Source organism: Amblyraja radiata, chromosome 24, assembly GCF_010909765.2.
Source record: "Amblyraja radiata isolate CabotCenter1 chromosome 24, sAmbRad1.1.pri, whole genome shotgun sequence".
Classification (NCBI taxonomy): Eukaryota; Metazoa; Chordata; class Chondrichthyes; order Rajiformes; family Rajidae; genus Amblyraja; species Amblyraja radiata.
Window position 1 is genome coordinate 9,939,008 of NC_045979.1, and position 21,190 is coordinate 9,960,197.

The 21,190-nt window shown below is 40.2% G+C and overlaps 1 protein-coding gene across 3 annotated transcripts in view; it reads left to right on the top strand.

The window, feature by feature from the left end:
• Positions 1-733: 733 nt before the first annotated feature.
• Positions 734-21,190, top strand: part of scube3 (signal peptide, CUB domain and EGF like domain containing 3) — a 261,920-nt gene continuing 241,463 nt past the window's right edge. For 2 of the 3 annotated variants that reach the window (XM_033042397.1, XM_033042398.1), the window contains exon 1: positions 734-1,840. In XM_033042397.1, the coding sequence (XP_032898288.1) occupies positions 1,741-1,840 (100 nt within the window). In that variant the 5' untranslated portion in view covers positions 734-1,740. The remainder of the gene's footprint in view (positions 1,841-21,190) is intronic. The other variant, XM_033042399.1, reaches the window with a different exon arrangement.

Here is a 21,190-nt window from a genome sequence, read left to right on the forward strand (position 1 = left end):
ATACATAGGTGCATAAATATAAAGTACACATTATCACTGGAGCAGACCTTATGATTACTCTAGTTTATAATAATACTTCTCTGCATATTAGTTACATCATCTAATAGGATGCATTTGTGTCATAAAATATACTGCTATAGGGGCTTGATGCCAACTCAAGTAATACACCTACAAGATTCACCAGGATGTCTTTGTCACAACACTTTTGCGAAATGGAACTTTCAATTCTCTTAGCCTTTCATTTTCCCGCCAAATATGAAGACATTGGTCAAGAGCAATTAGTTTATTTAAGGAACAGCATCCAATGGAAGTGTAAGTGAGGGGAAGGCTGAATGTTTTTAAATATGACTAGTTGCAAATATCTTTTTTCCACCCAGAAGTGTTTCACACTAATGGAAAAAAAGGTTCTCTCCTCAAAGTTGCCCTTAGACTTCCTCCCTGAATTGAAGGATGAATGAGATGAAAGCTTGCTGGTGATGTGTTGTGTTGTGGGGGTGGATTAACCTGTCCCACCTCCACTACTTGTCCCTCTGCCGTGAGGGACACACACACACTCTCTCTCTCTTTCTCTCCCCACACTCTCACAATGAGGTTATTTACTGTCACGGTGACCGGCTCCCTTGACATTTTAGATGGACAAGGGCGGGAGTAGAGAGCAAACAAAACGATGTTGTTTTCGTCTGAGAGTGTGAGGGACGGACGGAGCCGGGCCGGTGTTGTCCTTTGGGCGGGAGAATGACCTGTCCCGGGTGCCCATACACTCTTGGTTTAACATTTACATTCTCTGTCCTCGCAGACACACGGTTCGCTGCCGCTGCCGCCGCCGCCTCTCGCTGGAAGGAGCGGGCGGACTGGCCTCAATTGAACTTAAACAAAAAAAAATTGTTGCAAACTCACTGGCGGCAGTTTAATCAGTTTATTTTTCACAACAGCTTCATCGCTAGTTCAAGTTCTTAGTTTTATCGGCTGGATGACCGCGAATTGTGTTGAATAATTCAACAACAACAAAACAAAACCCCGCAGGAGCTGTATGCGCTCTAAACCAGACCGGGCTTTGATACTAATCTGTGCCTTAAATCCCCCCCTTTCTGCCCCGCTGTTTCACTTGCTTGTGAGTGGCAGAGGCCGGAGGTCCATTCAGTCGCTGCTGGATTTGTGCAGCTTCTAATGGCCGGCCCGGCCCGGCGACATGATCCTGCCTTTATCGATCCATTGATTGCACATGGTCCTGCTCTGACCTCCTGATCCCAAAGAAGCCGTTTCCATGGAGACTGGAAGTCCTCCTCCAGCCTTTTTTTCCCCACTCTGTGTCTCTGGCAGGAATTTCTCTGGGCAGCAGCTGATTGTAAATTCCTGCAGATACTGGAAGCGTTGCGTGTTGAGTGTCTCCCTCCTCCCCCTTTGTTGAATCCCGAGCAAGATCCACGGACTCTCCATCTCCGTTCTTCCTCCCTCTCTCCTGTGTGTGTGTGTGCGTCTCTCTCTCTCTCTCTCTCTCTCTCTCTTTCCCCCACCCCCTCTCCTCTCCTCCCTCCCTCCAGACCTTGTGTTGCTCGCAGCGATGATCAGGGCACAGCAAATCCTCCTGATCCCACAGAGGGCGATCTGACTGACGTGGGAGGCTCCGATCGAGGTTCATTTCAGCTCCATCAGGACCTCTTAGAGGAGAGTGAGAGTGAGAGAGAGAGAAAGAAGAGGAAAAAATTCGCGTCGCATCCCTGCCCCGAAAGACATCTGAAAATGCAGAGCAGAATAGAGGCTATCCGTCTGTCCGGCTGCTACTGTTTGTTGCTCCTTCTCTTAAACCCACTCAGCACCGCGGGAAATAAGGCAAATCAAGGTAAGGAAACCTTATGGTATTCCCCTACACCCAGTCCCCCTCGCCTTCTTCACTTTAAACATGTTTTGTTCCTTCTGTGAATCAGCGCTGAGATTCAGTTCGTGAACTGTAAAGGATCACAGGGGTCTGATTGCATGGGGGGAACCGTCTCTGTGCGTGTTTAAATAAGATCAACAATCCCACATAAGGGGAGAAAAAAAAAAGTGGGTAAGACAACAATTTTGTGATTTGAGTTCAATTGAATGACAATTTTGTGCGTGACTTTTAAGCCTTAAAGTAATCTTGATTAAAGTCTCATTTGCTGACACTCTTTAAAATATGGTAACTATAGACCCTGTATTCTGTTCTCAAATAAGCCCAATCTTTCCAACCTGATGTGTTCAGGATATTTTCTTTCTCACCACAGATTGATACAAGTTTTCCAACTGTGTACACTATAGAAAGCTGATGTCAATGTCAACAATATTTGCAGTTTCCCTAAACACTAATGAGATGAAATAAATTGATCAACATGTTTAATGCAAAATTATGTTTCATAATTGAACTGTAGCAGATATAATGATACATTTAAGAATCAGAACGGTATATAGAATATGTATACATATAAATAAATAAATAAAAAATAAATAAATATATATATATATATATATTTATATGTGTGTGTATATTTGATGTGAGTGAAAACAGTATTTAATAATTTTCATTCATTTAGATAGGAATAAATTAATTGTTTTACAATTGACTTATTGTTATGCAAACTGTAAATCAATAGAACATTAAATAATCGGTTGGCTTGGATTCAGCCAACACAGACATAGTACAATACTTAGGAACATACACTCAAATCTGGCTTTTCAAATCCTGTTTTACTTGTGTCTGCTGACATTGTGGCAATAACAAAACAAACACTGCAATGTGGTTTTAGTCTTTAGTTTATTAGCTGGGCGATTGACATATGTATTTGCTGAAAAATGTAATCTGAACAAGCTGGGACTTATTCAGCATGATGTTGACACATTACTGTGCAAAGTGCTGAGTGAACATTTAACCAAGAATTTGCACCACTTTGAGCATAGCTTAACGTAGCTGAATATACAATTGTTACATTAGATGGAGTTAGTTTGATATCTGTGCTGTGACTACCCAACAAAGAATTGCAAAAACTATGGTATGTTCAGTGAGAGCTGTCTGTGAGGTGTTTTTAGTTTTTCTGAATAATTTTGGTGAGGTGGATGGGAAGTTAGAATTTCTGTTAACTATTTTTCTCCTGTTCTGTTGGGATATTATTCTGGTTATCTACCTGCTCTCGCTCTCTGGTACATTGTTCAAGTTGCCATTCTTCATGTAAAATCATACAGTAAGTGTTAGAAACTATTTGAGTTGGTTCATCATATTCCAACCTTTTCCAATGTGTGCTTAGCACTTACAATTGTTCAGCGATCAATTGGAGCCACTGAGCATTGACTATGAGGAGAGACCTTGTCCAATTCCTGTCTTTCCGTAACAATTAACACTGAGGCCAATTCAGGTCCCCACAGTGGCCAAATGAGATGTGATCATTGGTTAAACTGTTCATTTCTAATCATTGCACATGCTGTGCTCAATCATTTGAATTGGTTTCATAAGCAAACACCACTGAGTCATGCTTGTCTTCCTTTTTAAATTCCTAAAAATTCAATTATTTCACAAAGAAAATATCGTTGGAAGCTGCTCTGTATGGGACTAGTAAGATAATTTTAAAAAGAATTGAATTAAATAAGATTGTCATTTTTTAAAGTTTAGTGTGTAATGTGGACATGGTTTTCCATCAGATGTTTTTGTTGCACTTGGTATGGCAGCCTGAGAGTTGAATGGCCTGATTTATTTTGCAATAATGAATCGATTGTTTCATGAAGACTGTACAACTGATGGGAATTTACAAAAGCAACAGTATCCTACAGTCTATCTTGAAATATTACCAAGGTGAACCCTGAGAGCTGACATTCTTGGTGTAGAACAAAAGATGTTTCCCATTATCGATGCTCAGTATGTGCAAGGGAAACACCTCTCATGAGATGAGTGCATTGCAGATCATCCACACTTACTTAATAAATGAGAGGTTGGCTGGGGAGGTGGGTGATGTGGACATTCTGCTGGGTTCCCGAACTGTTTGAAATCGAGTGTTAGTAAATTCTAAACACTCACTCCACCCCATATGCTACCACTATCCCGAGTGCAGAGTATAAGGTTTCAAATAATTACATCTAACAAATTGTCACCACTCATTAGCGAATACTTTCTGCAAGCAATGTTTGATGTATTTTCTCAGCTGTAGAGTCAGTCCCCTTTTATATTATGTGTAGGGTAACCGTGAAGAATTGGATGTCTAGCCTTTATAGCTTTCATCATATTGCTTGTAAACACATGAAACAAATGTGTTTACATGTGTAATGTAAAGCTGCAGAGGCACCATCTGATTTTTTACCCTTTAGTATGATCTTCTCTTATGTTAATATGCATCTAAAGATTGCAAGTAAAATGCTTTGGTTCTGTTCTGCCTCTTTCTTATGATTCTTTGAAAGGTATAAACTCATGGAGGACTTTAGTTCCACAGGTTCCAGTGCCATGGAATCTCCTTCAAGTGGCCACTTTGTGTACTGGAATCGAGAATGAAGGGTTTTGCCAGATTATTGCCTGTAGAGCTGATGGAAACAAGGGGCGGTGGTAATTGGTTCAACATATCTGAGCTCCATCCAACAATATATCCAAGGGTAGTTAGTACTCAACGGTCAGAAACAGAGATCCTGGCTGATATCTTCTTTTCTCTTTTATTAGTTCACAGGTGAAATACTTTTGATCTTTTTACTCTTTAGTCAGAGTAATTGTTTAGATCAAAAACAAAGTGCTGGAGGAATGCAACGGGTTGGGCAGCATCAGTGGAAGGCAATGGACAAATAATGTTTCGGGTTGGGACCCTTCTTCAGATTTCGACCCGAAACGTCACCTGTCCATTTCTCTCCTTAGATTCTGGCTGTCTTGCTGAATTCCTTCAGCATTTTGTTTTTCGTTCAAGATTCCAGCATCTGCAGTCTTTTGCGATTGTTTAGATTTCTGATATTGTTCAGTTCAGTTGAGTTTAGTTTATTGTCACGTGTACCGAGGTGCAGTGAAAAGCTTTTTGTTGATAATATTATGAAATCATTACCGAATGTGATGACTGCTTACTTTCCCATTGGCATGTTATATTGTACAACCTCTGGCTGTCAGTGCTGTTTAAACTACAGGGAAGATTCAGCAGCAATCGGAAAAACTGCGGCCGCACAATTTTGAAGCCACGATTTGTATTCCTGTTCATGGACTGTGTTACTTTTTCTATGGCACACTCAACCTTGCCAACAATATGATCGGAGCACTCAAAAGGCATTCTGCTAAATTCGTGTATAATACAGTGCCAATTTAGTTCTGGCATAACCCAGTTATGAAAATAATTTGTTTGTTCAGTTTTTATACTGCAACAAAGAAATGTGAACCTGGTGCTACTGCCGTTGGCTCTCTGCCACTGCACTGGCCCCTGGCATGATGTGATTAATGCCGAAAAGTAAAGAAACTACCCGTTGTAAGTTTCATCTGTATAGATTACAGTCTCCACCTGGCTTGTGCTAAAACATTAACAACAGCATAATAAACCTGTTGTCCTGATTGTCTGGTTCCCTGCTGTACCATTCAATATATTATTTTAAATTATGAAAGAATGGATCGACTGGGCTTATATTCACTGGAATGTAGAAGCATGAGAGAGGATCTTATAGAAATATATTAAATTATTAAGGGATTGGACAGGTTGGATGCAGGAAAAAAATTCCCGATGTTGGGGGAGTCCAGAACTAGGGATCACAGTTTAAGAATAAGGGTAGGCCATTTAGGACTGAAATGAGGAAAAACTTTTTCACCCCGAGAGTTGTGAATCTGCAGAATTCTCTGCCAAGAAGGCAGTGGAGGCCAATTCACTGGATGTGTTCAAGAGAGAGTTAGATATAGCTCTTAGGGCTAATGGAATCAAGGGATAGGGGGAAAAAGCAGGAACGGGTACTGATTCTGGATGATCAGCTATGATCATATTGAATGACAGTGCTTGCCGGAAGGGACAAATGGCCTACTCCTGCACCTATTTTCTATTTTTCTATATTTCTAAAGGAAGTGGTTGGAGAGTCAAGTATCACTTGGCGATGAATGTTTTTCATGTTATTGGACCTGTTATTTTTCTTCTTAAGGTATATAACTATCTAAAATAAATAGAAAAACACTTAAAGTACCTGCGTCTTCTCGCCTTTTTGATTTGAGTATTGTACCTGCAAAATGTTTTTTTTTACGATTATTTTTATCTTTAAAAAAATTGGGAAAAAATATTAGATGGTAGGAGTATGTTTGGCAAATTCATTATTGTGTTCGATGTGTTTGTGATCAGATGAAAACACATGTTAAACTGGAACATGTATTCATGATTTGATTGGGGACAATTCAGCTTAAGGAGTAGTTTGTAATGAATATCAATGTTGAATCAAACAACAAGTTAGTTTAAAAAACAATGTTCTCTTCCCTCAAAGAGGATAGTCAACTGATGCAGGAATTTTATTCATTGTATCCTTTGTTTTTAAAAGTGGAGGTGTCATTCACCAAAGCAACAGTAAATCCTGTAGTGAATGCAGAAGTGCCCTAATTAGTGGCGACTAATGAAAAAAAATATTGCAAATGGCAGATTTAGTGGTATTTTCAACCATATTCAAGAGATTCTTAGACTTCCAGCCTCCAGAATTGAGCTCAAAGTTTATTGTGGAGTAAATTTTCTTCAGATTTCTGCATTGGAATTTTTTTTTGTGTGCGTGATGATTTTGTAGTTTTTAAGGAAGCTATTGTAAGATTTTTGCCTGGCTGAAATCTCTTCACTATGGCAGCAATGCTTATTTAAGATCAGAGTGCTGGAATTTGAAATATTCTTTGGGCTTAAAAGTTTTCTATACTCATCCCCCATTTGGTTCCTCTGAGGATGTTTTTTTTCGCCTTCCCCTTTCTGGGACCTCCTGTGTCATGCACCCAGGCTAAAATATGTGCAAGGGGTTCCCAGCTAAAACCGTTAATTCTCTGTTGATTAACACCTTTTGGCAAGAAGAGTTGTGTGAATATCTGGATAGGAATGGGATGAAAGGTTATAAAGATAGTGGACAGACAGGAATAATTTAGTGCCCTGTGGAACATATTGGCTTCTGAGCTGCCTGGGCTGTGGGAAATGTCAGGGTGGAGGGAGAGGAATGGTCAGGGATGAATAATGTAGATGTGGGGTTAACAGATTGTGCGGACGACTTTCACAACATTGACCTTTAGGAAGAGGGGCAAGGAAAACTTTGCACAATCTTTCCTCAGGAGATTAACAGGTCGCAATGATGTAAAACAAAAGTAATGAACAAGTTGCAAATGTGGGACGTATTAAACAAGCAGAGAAATGCACACTGGTCAGTCAGCATCCCATAAGAGCAAAAGGTATTGACATTTTAGCAAACTGAATAAATAAATATTAACAAAGAGGCCAGAGTGTGAGTAATTCAACAGCCTTTCCTTGTTTTGTAATAAGATTCTTTCCTGATATTGATGTAGTTTGGCTTGGACCTTGGCAAGTAGTGACATTGTTGAGCTTATTGCATGGAGGATTGGGCTTTCAATTCCAGAATATTTTACTTCATTTTATTTTGGTTTAATTTGTCTTGTGCTTACATCTCTCCATATCATGAATAAACCACTTCAAACAACATTGATGGTGATCAAAATAAAGTGTGCAAAAAACAAACTTTTGGAGGAGCTCAGATGGGTCAAGCAGCAACTGCAGATGAGAACTATGGCATAAATTACAAAGGAGGCTCTGAGAAGTTCCTTGGATCATTTTTACCGTCCACCTGGTATTCCCTTGTCATGGTGGAACCCAGAGTAAAGTGTCTATTGGGGATCTCATGTCAGGAATGTGAATGACATGGGTCACCCACCAGAGTGAAATGAGTGTAATTGGGGCTGCAGCGCTGGGGGATATTGTTCAGGGTGAGTTTGTGGATGTTGTCTGGCTTGCCAGTGGGGTCGGAAGATGTTGGGTGTGCAATGTCTGCAGTTTTTGAGGAACTTGATGTCGGAGGTCTGGTGGTCTATATCACTGCTGCTTGTTAGAACATTAAAATTATGCCAGACTAAAGATTTTGACTTAAACTCTGGTTCTGGAGTCAATGTGCGTGAGTTAAGCAGTTATCTCTTCATCAAAAGGGAGGTTGTTGAAGATGAGGTGTCGCATTTCAGTGAGAAAGTTAAGGTTAGGGCTGGGGAATGATGCAGCCCTGTTAGTTAATTGTTTCCTCTGCTTTCCCATTCAAATGAAAGATCTTCCACCTGAAATGTCAAGTTTCTCTTTCCCCAGATGCTACCCAAACTGTTGAACGTTTCCAGCACGTTGCTGTGCCACTTGTGCTCTTTCCGCCCAATTCATTATCTTTAGATCTTGGATTCTCTCTTGGCTGTCAGCCTTCAGGTACCTGTAGAGATGCTGCTTTTCCATGGATGGAAGGTGATTTTTAACCAGGTTTGCCTTGTGTTTAAAGTTAATCGGTTCCCTGATCTCTTGATCATTTTCATTAAACCAGTCCTGCTGTATTTTTATAGGGATACCAAGAGACTACAGCGTTATGAAAAGTTGTGATGTTCAGTGTGGTCCATAATGTAGCTCCCATTGGTTGTCATTCTTCAGATTGTCTGTGATGTGCTGCTTGAAAAAAAACTTATCTCTGAGAAGAATGCGGTTCTAATGTTTGATCTGCTTGTAATACTATTTTTGTTACTGCGTTTATTTTGGGGTCAGACTTTGGAGATAACAGAGTGGATTAATTATTGGTCGGTTGATCAAATCATCATGAACTGCCATGAAGCATTATTACACACAGGCATGCATTGTATCTGGTTTACACACATTAAAAATATCCAAAAATGGAAGCAGTGTAAAATGATGGCCCTTTTTCAATGGAGTCTTGTATTGTTTCTCTAGTAGTATTATTGATCAAAAAATGCATTAATGACAATTTTGTTGGATATTTATGCATTTCCTAAAAAGTTGTAGTATTTTGGAGGAGATGGTATTCTTTAACACAAAGCAATTAGCTGTATGGTGCACAAAAGCTTGGGTCAAGAGTGGTTTATTGTCATTTGTCCTAAAACAAGAACAATGAAATTCTTACCTGCAACAATGCAACAGATAAGCAAACATAGTACTGTAAACGCCATAACAAACAAGAAAAAAAGTTCAGTATATATGTATACAAACAATAATAGTACAAAGATAAAAACAATGCCCCAAGTCTATGTGGTTCAGAGCCTATTTGGAGGTTGTAGTGTTCAATAGCCCTGATGGTTGTAGGGAAAAAGCTGCTCCTGAACCTGGGCATTACAGCATATTTGTGACACAATGCGTTTGAAGAATGGTCCCGACCCGAAATGTCACCTATCCATGTTCTCCAGAGATTGTGCCTGATCCGCTGAGTTGCTCCTTTTTTGTAAACCTGCATTTGCAGTTCCTTTTTTCTGCCATACAATTTTATTGTAATCTAAAATTGTTTAGAGCTCTCTTTGTCATCATACATTTTAGATTCTAATTTTAAAATATCTTAAAATATAAATATGCTTGCTTCCTTATTCAAGAGAGTAGCATCCAACCAAATGTCCTAGCGCAGGTACCAGATGTGTTCCTTCAACCCTTCTTTTGGGACATGACTGCACTGACAATGGTGGCCAATTCCTCCATCATTTAACATACTGAAAGCCACTGCCTTTCCATTCTTCTCACTCTCTTTCAAAACCTCTTCTGGACTACCTTTAAGTGTTCTGTACAATATCAGTGGCCTCTCTCCTCACTTTTATGTCACGGGTTACAAAATGCTGCTCTGGTCTACAAATTGCTGCTGTTTCCTTGTTATTTATTCCACCTTAATGGGCTGCCCGTTCTAAGGACACTGACAGTCTGGGGCATTGGCAATGGACGTTCAGTTCTTAACCATGGGGATGGAATTTTCTTGGTTTTAAGTTCCTCTACTTTCTGGTATGAAACCTCTGAACCACTGTTGTGACTTTGCCTCAATGTCCTCGTTAGGTCTGGGGAAAATGAGGTAACGATGCCTACCTGCCACCTGCACCACTTTGCCTGTGGTGCTTTGAAGTATGGTCTTTAGAGCAATAACTCATCCAGTACAAATGAACTTCAAAATCTAAAACATAGTTTTTTAATGAAGTTTAGTTTTGGATACATGTTGCATGTAATAAAATAATTTGCATACTGAGTTTGTCTATCAAATCCCACTTGAAACAATGCAGTGTCATGTGCTTGCACCCTGCTCTAAATGGTAGTAAGTCAGTTAAAACACAATAATTTCACATAGCATTATTTTGCTGAATCAGACACAAAAACGTCATGGAATATGAAGATAAGATAATGTGGATTTTGAACAGTGCATTATAGAACGTGTTTAAAAACTGTCACTTAACACAAACGATCAATGGCTTTGATGAATAAGCACATGGCTTGCCACCGTTGAGGCAGACACGTCACCAAGATTTGATTCTTGGCCTAAGTTGGGTCATTGATGGCCTGAGCATTCCAGCTCTGGAACAGGATTTGGTGAAAGAACTGCCACGTGATCCATTACTTATCTTGAGTATTTTACTGCCTGGACCAGGGAAGCAGTTTGCCAGAATTCATAACAATTCCATTTCTTGGTTTGAATTCAGATGGACTAATCAATTTCCTCCCCAGTAAGACCCCACCATGCAGACCCCAGTAACAGACACGCAACACCCTGGACCATTCTCCACTTGCTTCTCTTTACCACATTCTCTGTCCTCCATGTACCACAGACAGGCCCAGCTTGAGCATGTTCTCAACTTTCAAATGGTATTTCTGCACTTGAGTTTATTTTTAATGGAATGCTCTTACGAAACTCTTGGAAAATCTGTTACTTAATGTTGAGTGAATGATTGTAACAAGAAATTGTTTTGGCTCTTCTGCTGAGACCAGTCTTGTGGTGTATTATCTTGGAAATTTCTTAAAGTTTTTCTAATTGTGAAAGATTTGAATCTGTGTTCAAAATGGCAAAGAGGTTTGATGGAGTAAAGGTGGAGTAACACTGCAGAAGTGGATGAGCCAGTAACCATGCCACACGGAACTAAGATAAAAAATACACAGAGAATTTAAGTTTAACACATGTACTGTGACCTTGACTGTTTGATGGAAATGTGTTCAACAATAAAGGGAGACACCACAAGAGACTGACTGGATATTTGTTGCAATAATAATGGGAATCGGGTAGATGTCCTCAAAAATAAAAATAAAAAGTTCTGATCGGGAGATCAGACTATGCGCCCATATGACTTCAGTAGTGAGTACACAAGAAACTTTGTGTTAATACCTGAGAGGATCCATGAGGAAAACATAAGATGTCCATGAAATTGTCTTTTTCTGGTCTTCTTTGTTTTACTCATTACTTCTGTTGCTGGCTTTACTTTCATTTGGGCGACTGCCACAAAAGTCAGCCTGGAGTTTCTTGGATGTGTGTCAGCACTTGCAAGGGAACCTTCACACAACTTCAAGTTTGATTGCCACAACCCTGCACCTTTGGGCTGCCTTGCAGTATTTCATTGCTGTTTTATGGATGGCTGACCAACCTTTCCACTCTCAATGCCCTGTAAACAGAATGTAAGTAAATCAGCAAGAGTTGCAAAACACCAAGCAAAGTATGTAATCTCTTGCTATGAAATTTGGGCAGTAAATTAATATGCAGGATATGCTGACGTTCATGAACCACTCAAGCTTTTTTTGTGGCTTGTGTTGTCATCACATTTGTTGAGTTAAATAACTCCTTTGCAGCTCGCTATCAACCATCTATTATCCTGCAATGATGATACTTGTGCAGAGATTCTGATTGCCGTGTATTTCTCATTGTGGTTAAAGTAATGGGACGGGAGATTCAATCCCAGTGATTTTCATTGACTTTCCGGTAAATTACCCACAATTTTAGTTGAGAAAATAGTTGCATCAGATTTGTAATTGTGGCAAAATGACCAGTGGCAACTTTGCTTTCAATACTGTTCATAAATTTCCATTGGGCTTTAAAGGGCCTGTCCCACTTGGGCGCCATTTGCGCGTCATTTACGTGACATCATTTACGCGTCATCATTTACCCGACATGACGTGCACGTGATGCGTGCATTACGCACGCGTGGCGGCGTAGGAAGTGACGGGCGGTCGCGCGCGGTGCCCCAGGATTTTGGGATTCACAAAATCTTCGCTCGCCACCTGCGTGACGTGCAAATGACACCCCAAGTGGGACAGGCCCTTAACTCCTTCAAAAAGTGAACGCCTGTTTCCGAAAACATATTTCACCTTGCTTCACTAAAGATCCATTGTACATTTTACTTTGTTGCATAAATAAATGACTATAAGTGAACACATTATAGAAAATTGTGTAGAATAATGGTTTCAAAAATAGGTACTTAAAAAAATATTTTTGTATTTATGTAGATAAATTTATCATCCGGTGTGGTTCTTAGGCTACACAGTCAATGATTTTGGGGATGAAAGGTTGTTTATAATTTAAGTTTTTACTTTTCAAGGGCTACTCTGCTCTATAAACAAGGTCACGCAAAGCTCTGGTGCCAGTGTTGTAATTCACACAAATCACCCTTTAACCAACACCTGTCTGCGTGCTGGCTGACAGCAGGTCCCAGTTAAGCAGTGCTTTGATTCTTTCAAATCTGCTCTTCCCAGATCCATAACCCATGAGGTATCTGTGCTTCTCTTGAGAATCCTTGAATTTAATTGCTGCTATATCATTTGGCAGGGGCTAAGGTTCTATAATTGTCTGCCTTTCCCATTCTTTATTTCCTTCTGATAAAATGTCCCAATAGAATGTCCTCATGTGGCAGCATCATTTTCTTGGATAATGCCTTTGTGATTGCCTTGTAAAGTTTATACTAGGTTAAATGCGCTGTATGAATGGAAGCTCTTGTAGTAGACATAGACTGTTGAACCTTTTCTCCCTCCCCGTTACTGCAACAACTCTTTCTCTCTCTCTCTCTCTCCACTGATTTCCTGGATTTTGCTGTCACTATTTATCCTGAAGCCTCTCTTCGAAATGAATCACTTGTTCTAACACCTCTAGCTGCATACTGACCTTGTCTTACAAGCTGACCATGGGCTGTATGACGATAAGTTAATAATCTGGGCATTTCCAATTGATCTGAAAAGCTTGGGGACAATTGGCTGCAGGTGTCCGAGAGTAAACTCATAATTAACCCATATTTTAAAATCAAACTTACTGCTCCTTTCTATAGCTGTAATTATCTTTATTGAAATTCGAAAGACTCTAATAAGACTTTCGTTCTCTCAGCTGTTCTTGATTACTTTCATATCTGGATCTGGTAACCATAAAAGCTGCCTGACAATCACAATAAATGAGAAAATTTGTTAGACTTAAGGAGTAAAATTGAATTCTTACCAGAGCAGCATTTGCTTGACAATAAGACTGACCCCTCTAATGAATACCCACTTACTAACAGAACTCTTAACTTTGTTCAGAATTCAATTCAACGTTTAAGATTGGCAAAGAATTTAAAGTTTAAAAGTTGAAGATAGAGGAAAACAATATTTCCATATTTTCCATAACTAGAACAGTACATCACATGAACACACTAATGTGTCTGTTCCACCACCAGTGTATTTGAGGCACCCGCTACTTTCTGTGTAAAAAAGAAAGTCCCCTTAAACTTTTTCTCTCTGACCTTAAAGCTATTTGACATTTCTACCCTGGGAGAAAGGTTCTGACTGTTTACCCAATCTATGCCTCTCATTATTTTGTATACTGATAGGTCTCCTCTCAGCCTCTGATGCTCCAGAGAAAACAATTCAAGTCTATCCAAACACTCCATACACTCTAATCCTTGCACCCAATCATATTATAAAGTTGGTGTACGGTTTGTGATGCTTATGCACAAATTTTGTCAGGAATTTTGAGTAAGTCTTTAATGTCGGTATTTATTATAAGTATATAAACATTTATAATGTGAATATCTGTGTTTGTGGTTATGGTTCATTTACAGGCCTCTCATATTATTCCTTCCACTAGATGGTGCTCATACCTTGTCCTGCCACATGGCTATTGTCACTTCTCCAACAAACCTCATCTGGTGCACCTTTGCTTTCCAGAGCGAATATCTTTCGGTTTTTTAACGATAAAAGTTTAAGGGGACTCTGAGACTTGGTATCCCTTTTTCCCCTCAATCACAAGGACTATTTCATACTGTGGCCCCCCTGAAATCTCGCCCATTCCCAGCTATTCAAATTTCCTTATAATAGATCTTTGCAATGGTATGAGATAATTATTCCCGATGTTGGGGAAGTCCAGAACTAGGGGTCACAGTTTAAGGATAAGAAGGAAGTCTTTTAGACTCCATTTTTTACACATAGAGTGGTGAATCTGTGGAATTCTCTGCCACAGAAGGTAGTTGAGGCCAGTTCATTGGCTATATTTAAGAGGGAGTTAGATGTGGCCCTTGTGGCTAAAGGGATCAGGGGGTATGGAGAGAAGGCAGGGATGGGATACTGAGTTGGATGATCAGCCATGATCATATCGAATGGTGGTGCAGGCTCGAAGGGCCGATTGGCCTACTCCTGCACCTATTTTCTATGTTTCTATGATAGATTGGCCACAATAGTTTCAGATTCTCATTGCAGTGTACATCTTCAGGCATGTTTACAATGGTTCTGTGACTGGAACCAGTAGAACTATTGATTACTGTGGCTTTGTTCATGAAAAGTTTTGGTGGCAAATGATGGCATCTTAGGCAGCATGATTTACAGCTTTTCTTTAAAAGAAACCTCTGGAATAGGAAAGAGAGCATTTTAGTTTTTCAAAAAACTATAAAAGATACATCTGGTTTTATATATAATTGTGTGTGTGTGTGTATATAAGTACAGGCGCAATACTGATGATTATTGTGTGACCAAAGGAAAACAATGTTTGGAAAGAACATTAAATGGTGAAGAAAGGCCCCGATCAGAAACATCACGTGTACATTTCCCCCACAGATGCTGCATGACTCGCTGAGTTCCTCCAGCATTTTGTATTTCATATCACGATACGATACGATAAAACATTATTCTTCCTGCAGGGAAATTAGTCTGTCGACAGTCACAGCACACAAGGTACATAAAGACTTGAAATTAAAAGTGAAAACTTCCCCTCTCACATTCATCGACCGTGGGGCCCCACCACCATCGAGGCTCCCGTTGCTGCCGAGGCCCCACTACCGCCGAGTCTCCCACTGCTGCCGCTGAGGCTCCCATCGCCGCCGCCTCTGAGGCTCCTTTGGCCCAGACAGGCCTCGCCGCCCGGCTTCACCACAGTCCCCTGGGAGGCCTGTGGGGCAAGACGGGGCTACCGGGGCACGTTCCGGTCTTCAGTCATCGTTCTGGTCGTTGGCGACGCGGTTGTTCGGCGGGTGGATAGGGCAGACGCGGCTCCTCGGGACTTAACTGGAGTGGCGTTTGAATCTCTCTTGGAAGTTTGTTTGTGACTTTTTAGTGCAGAACTGATGAAAATAATACATAGTATGGTCAGTGTTATGGCCGTCGAGTTTGTTAATGCAGAGCTTCTGTACTTCTGGCCCTGACCTTCACTCTTTGCTCCAATTTTCTGTTAACCAGGGTTAGGAATTTGCAATGAGGGTCTGAGGTCAGTTACTTTTAAGTAATGAAAACAGAATGCTGAGATTTTCAGTCTTTGAATTTATCCTAACGAAGAGAAAATATCAAATAAGCAAACATATGGAGAACAATTTTAATGCCACAAGGAGGAAGTCAATGGCTACAGTTTTTAAGCTCTTGCCAAAGGTTCAGTCAGAGAAGCACTTTTCCTTCAGTTGGCCGCTTTGCTTGCTAAATCGCATGTGCTATAATGCTGAAAAAAACTTTAATTTTGTAATAATAAAACTGTTCAAACGGAGCTTTATTCATCCATGATATTAGTAAAAACTACCAAGCGATATCTATACCAAAAACACAGTTTAATATAAATGTTGTACCCGCTGTAACATTTGATCTTTTAATTTGTTTTAAGTGGACTCATTCCGATTTTTTTCCAACTCACATCCAATTCTATCACCTTATCCATGTTACAGTTTTAAAATGTTTTACTTGCCTTCTGTTCTACCAACATCACATTGCCAAATTTAGACATATAAACCACTGAAAAGATTTTGAATGGCTTTAAACTCAATTTGAAAGGATGGTTTTTGAATCAACAAAGAGTCTTAAATTGGGAAAAATAATTTACACATATAACGCATATAACAATTACAGCACGGAAACAGGCCATCTCGGCCCTTCTAGTCTGTGCCGAACACTTACTCTCACCTAGTCCCATCTACCTGCACTCAGACCATAACCCTCCATTCCTTTCCCGTCCATATAACTATCCAATTTATTTTTAAATGATAAAAACGAACCTGCCTCCACCACTTCCACTGGAAGCTCATTCCACACAGCTACTACTCTCTGAGTAAAGAAGTTCCCCCTCATGTTACCCCTAAACTTTTGTCCCTTAATTCTCAAATCATGTCCTCTTGTACTCTCAATGGAAAAAGCTTATCCACGTCAACTCTGTCTATCCCTCTCATAATTTTAAAAACCTCTATCAAGTCCCCCCCTTAACCTACTGCGCTCCAAAGAATAAAGCCCTAACTTGTTCAACCTTTCTCTGTAACTTAGGTGCTGAAACCCAGGCAACATTCTAGTAAATCTCCTCTGTACTCTATTTTGTTGACATTTTCCTATAATTTGAGATTCATGATGACTTGGCCATTTGGTCTCAGAACTGACTCACTCTTAGAAGACAGAGGGTTGTGGTGGAAGGATGTTACTCTGGCTGGGGGTCTGTGACCAGTGTGGTTCTGCAGCGATCCGTGCTGAGACCTCTGTTTGTGATACATATAAATGAGTAGGAAGTCTGAAATCAGTCTGAAGAAGGGTCTCGATCCGAAACGTCACCCATTCCTTGTCTCCAGAGATGCTACCTGTCCCACTGAGTTACTCCAGCATTTTGTGTCTATCTTCGGTGCAAACCAGCTTCTGCAGTTCAATCCTACACATTTTGTCTGCTCCACTGCAAAATCTCCTCAAGGAGTGCCTACTTTGAAGAAGTCCTCTCTCTGATGGGAGTTCTGCAGCAGTCTCAAGAAGGGTCTTGACCCAAAATGCCACCTATACCTTTTCTCCAGAGATGCTACCTGACCCGCTGAGTTACTCCAGCATTTTGTGACTATCTTAAGTGTAAACCAGCATCAGTAATGCCTTCTTACAGATTACCTTTAACCATCTCTGATAGAACAGAGAGTACATTAATATGGATTCTACAACTCAAACAATGATCAACGGTCTGGTTTAGAATGATCCTTCATCACAGAAGGTCACAATAACTTGGCACTAGTTATATATTTTTTATCAGCGTAATTACGTAAGAACAAGATCTGAGCATATAATGATGGTGCAAAATATAGAGAACTCGGTTGTTAGCCATAACAGATGATAAAAATAGTAAAATTAGATGTCAAGTACAGTGTCTCTGATGTCTGCCTGAGAAGTACAGACTTGGTTTGATGTAGCCTGTTTGCATGTCCATGATCATTTTTTGTGACTGACATGGTGGTGAACCTTCTGCATTTATCTCTACATTAAAAAAAAACTCAAGAGAGGTGGAAACTGGAAAGAGATTCAAGTGCAGCCTTGTGGGATTTTTTCCCCTTAATGAATGAGAGGCATAAATCGGGTAGATAGTCACAACCTTTTTCCCAGGATGGAAATATCAAATACTAGTGTACACACCTTCAAGGTGCAAGGGGCAAAGTTTAAAGTTTTTTTTAAATTAGAGAGTGGTGCGTGCCTGGAATGCACTCCTGGTGTGGTGGTGGAGACTGATACAGTCAAGGCATTTACGAGACTTTTGGATGGGCACATGGATATGGAGGGTATGGATTATGTGCAGGCAGATAAGAATCGGTCTTGCCATCATGTTCGGAGGAAACATTGTGGTTGAAGTTGGAAGGTCTGACCCGAAACGTCACCCATTCCTTCTCCCTAGGGAAGCTGCCTGTCCCGCTGAGTTACTCCAGCGGGACAGGCGTCTATCTTCGGTTTAAACCAGCATCTGCAGTTCCTTCTTACACACTGTATTATTCTATGTTCTATAATGGGGGACAAGCAGCTTTTCATTTCCAATTTGAAATGTATGTACTTGTTGGTAGTTGGGAGTGGCAGGTTTCCTGTACATTGGTAATTCTATGGTTAACCATTCTAATGTTTCAGGAGAGTTTTAGGTTGTTATCAATGTATAGTTTTGAGGTAATTGAATGCTACCATTGGTTCTGGTGCTCATTCTGTGAACCCACCGCCCTCAGTATGGAAGATCCACGTGAAATCTTACCCCTCTCACCTGAAACCTATACGCTCTCGTTTTAGACTCCCCTACCCTGGAAAAAAGGTTGTGACGATGTACCCAATTTATATCTGTAATACCAGGACCTCTGGATTTACTGTTCATATAAAAACCTTGGTCTCTCTGTTACATGCAGGAGTATATGATTTTGATTAAATATGGTGTGTAACATATGGTACTGCTAAAGTATTTGGTGAACATTCTTTATGACTTAACTAAGGCAATGTTGTCTGTTCTGTTTACATAATTTCCATTCTGTTTCCAATAAAATGCACAATATTTGATTTGGTTGAAATGAAAATTAAGCTTTTCTCAAACTGTTGTAACAGAGCTATATCTGAACAGAACTATAGTTAAATCTGTTATGTTTAAAGACTTTAGCACATGTCAATAGACAATAGGTGCAAGAGTAGGCCATTCGGCCCTTCGAGCCAACACCGCCATTCAATGTGATCATGGCTGATCATGTGATAGAAGGAGCCTCATGACCCCCTGTGCTTTCCCATTTGAAAGTACAAGCCTTTTAAATCTACAGTGGTGCAGCGGCAGAGTTGCTGCCTTGCAGCACCAGAGACCCGGGTTCGATCCGGACTACAGGTGCTTGTTTGTACGGAATTTGTACGTTCTTCCGATGACCTGCGTGGGTTTTCTCCGGGATCTCCGGTTTCCTCCCACACTCCAAACACATGCAGATTTATAGGGTTAATTGGCTAGGTATAATTGTAAATTGTCCCTAGTGAGTGTAGGATAGTGTAGGAGTGCTGGAATCGCTGGCCGGCACGGACTCGCTCGACCGAAGGCCTGTTACCGTGCCATATCTCTATACTATACTAAACTAAATCCTATTTTCCAGATAGTTATTACCCAGCACTTGTTGGAATTGAGCTTTGATGTATCTGCTGCTCCAAGAGTTTTCTTTTACTTTTGGCAAACAGAGGTGGAAAAAAACCCGCCATTTTGGAAATGGCAAAGTTGTATCTGGTTAGAGATTTGTTCTTCATGACACTAAGATATAGAAGGGAGACTAGAGATATGAAAGGGTAAGGTGTGAAAAAGACAGGTCACAGCAGATGCTGATCAAGGAAATATAGAATGGGTCATTGTTTTGTGAGAGGAGGGTGACAATGAGGCATACAATCAGTAAAATTAATCAGGACATTGAAACTAGTCTCCCTCTCCCCTGACTCTCGGTCTGAAGAAGGGTCAAGACCCGAAACATCACCCATTCCTTCTCTACAGAAATGTGGCGCTGTCTCGCTGAGTTACTCCAGTATCTTGTGTCTATCTTTGGTGTAAACCAGCTTCTGCCAGTCCCTTCCTACTCAATTGTAGCATCCCAACAATCTTAGCACAAATGCCAAGATTGTGTGTAGTTTAGAGGTTTAGAGCAAAGAAAAGGATTACCAACTGCATGTCAGCTGCAGATGGCTTAAAATTGGGCATTCTGAAGAAGGTGGCTGTTTGGTCTAATTTAAAGGGTACATATGTGCGAGAAGCTTGTTGGATTGCTAGCTTTCAATGTCAAGGAGCATGGAAGGCTTTGTACTAACCTTGCAAAAAAATTTTCAAAACCAATTCCAAACTCAACCATTATTCAGTATCTGATATTTGATGTCACCGTTTCTACTGCAGCACGCACAAAAACCACTGCAGAATACGGTGGTATAAGTCTGATGATTTTGAATGACACTGGTGTGTCTCATTGACACACCATTTTGAGCTGTTTTGAATCTTTCCTTTTTATCATGGTGAGGGTGCCTCACAACCCAAAGGAAGGTGTCAGTAGGAAGATGAGGGGGGGGGGGGGGGGGGGTGGGTGGGGGGGAGGGTTCTCTCCTTTTGTTCAGAGTACGGTAAGTGCACCTACATTTGATGCTGGTGGGTTGATGAGGTTGAGTAGGTTATTTCATATTAGTTCTCTTACCACTTGCTCTACAGTCTTTACTTGCTTTACAACACAAATGGCATAATATAAATTCAAATTATTGTTTCATGGGATACTGTTCAATTTAGAAACACAAATGGGATTTTCTAAAATAAATACGCAATTGAAAATGTGTGTTTTTTTTTACCTTCTCTTCCTCATTCTCTCCCTGTCTTCTGAGAATATTGAAACAATGCATTTAGCAGGAAAAAGTTTTCAGATCTATTCACTGATATTTGATTCCACTCAAACCAAGGAAGAGTAGCATCTAATAATGCCAGGTTTATTAATTGCAAATTAAAGTTTTGGGAAATCATTGGTTTTCATGTTTTGTTTTAGAAAATCCCATTTATATTTCAAAAATTGAACAGTATCCAATGAAACAACAACTTGCATTTATATTATGCCATTTGTGTTGTAAATCGTTCCATGATGATGTCTGAAGAAGGGTCTCGACCCAAAACGTCGCCTATTCCTTCTCTCCATAGATGCTGCCTCGCCTGCTGAGTTTCTCCAGCATTTTTGCCGACCTTCGATTTTTCCAGCATCTGCAGTTCTTTCTTAAACATACTAATCTGAATTGATGCATTGAGTATTTCTGTGGATAACTAACTGCAGTGCTATTAAAAGATGTTACACCTTTCAAAATAATTGGTTGATTTAGTGGTAATCAACCATATCACATCTGAAGACTGAAAGATTCATCTATTAAATGCTCTCTTAGCGTGTGGACAGGAAATTAGCTTCTGATCCTAAATAACCAGCAAGTATTAAAATACAATGTCAATTAACAATGCAAGGAAATGTCACCTTGTGTGAGAAGTAATGGCACTGTAAAATATCATATGCAACTTCAATTTCAGTTCACACTTAAAGTGGATTCAA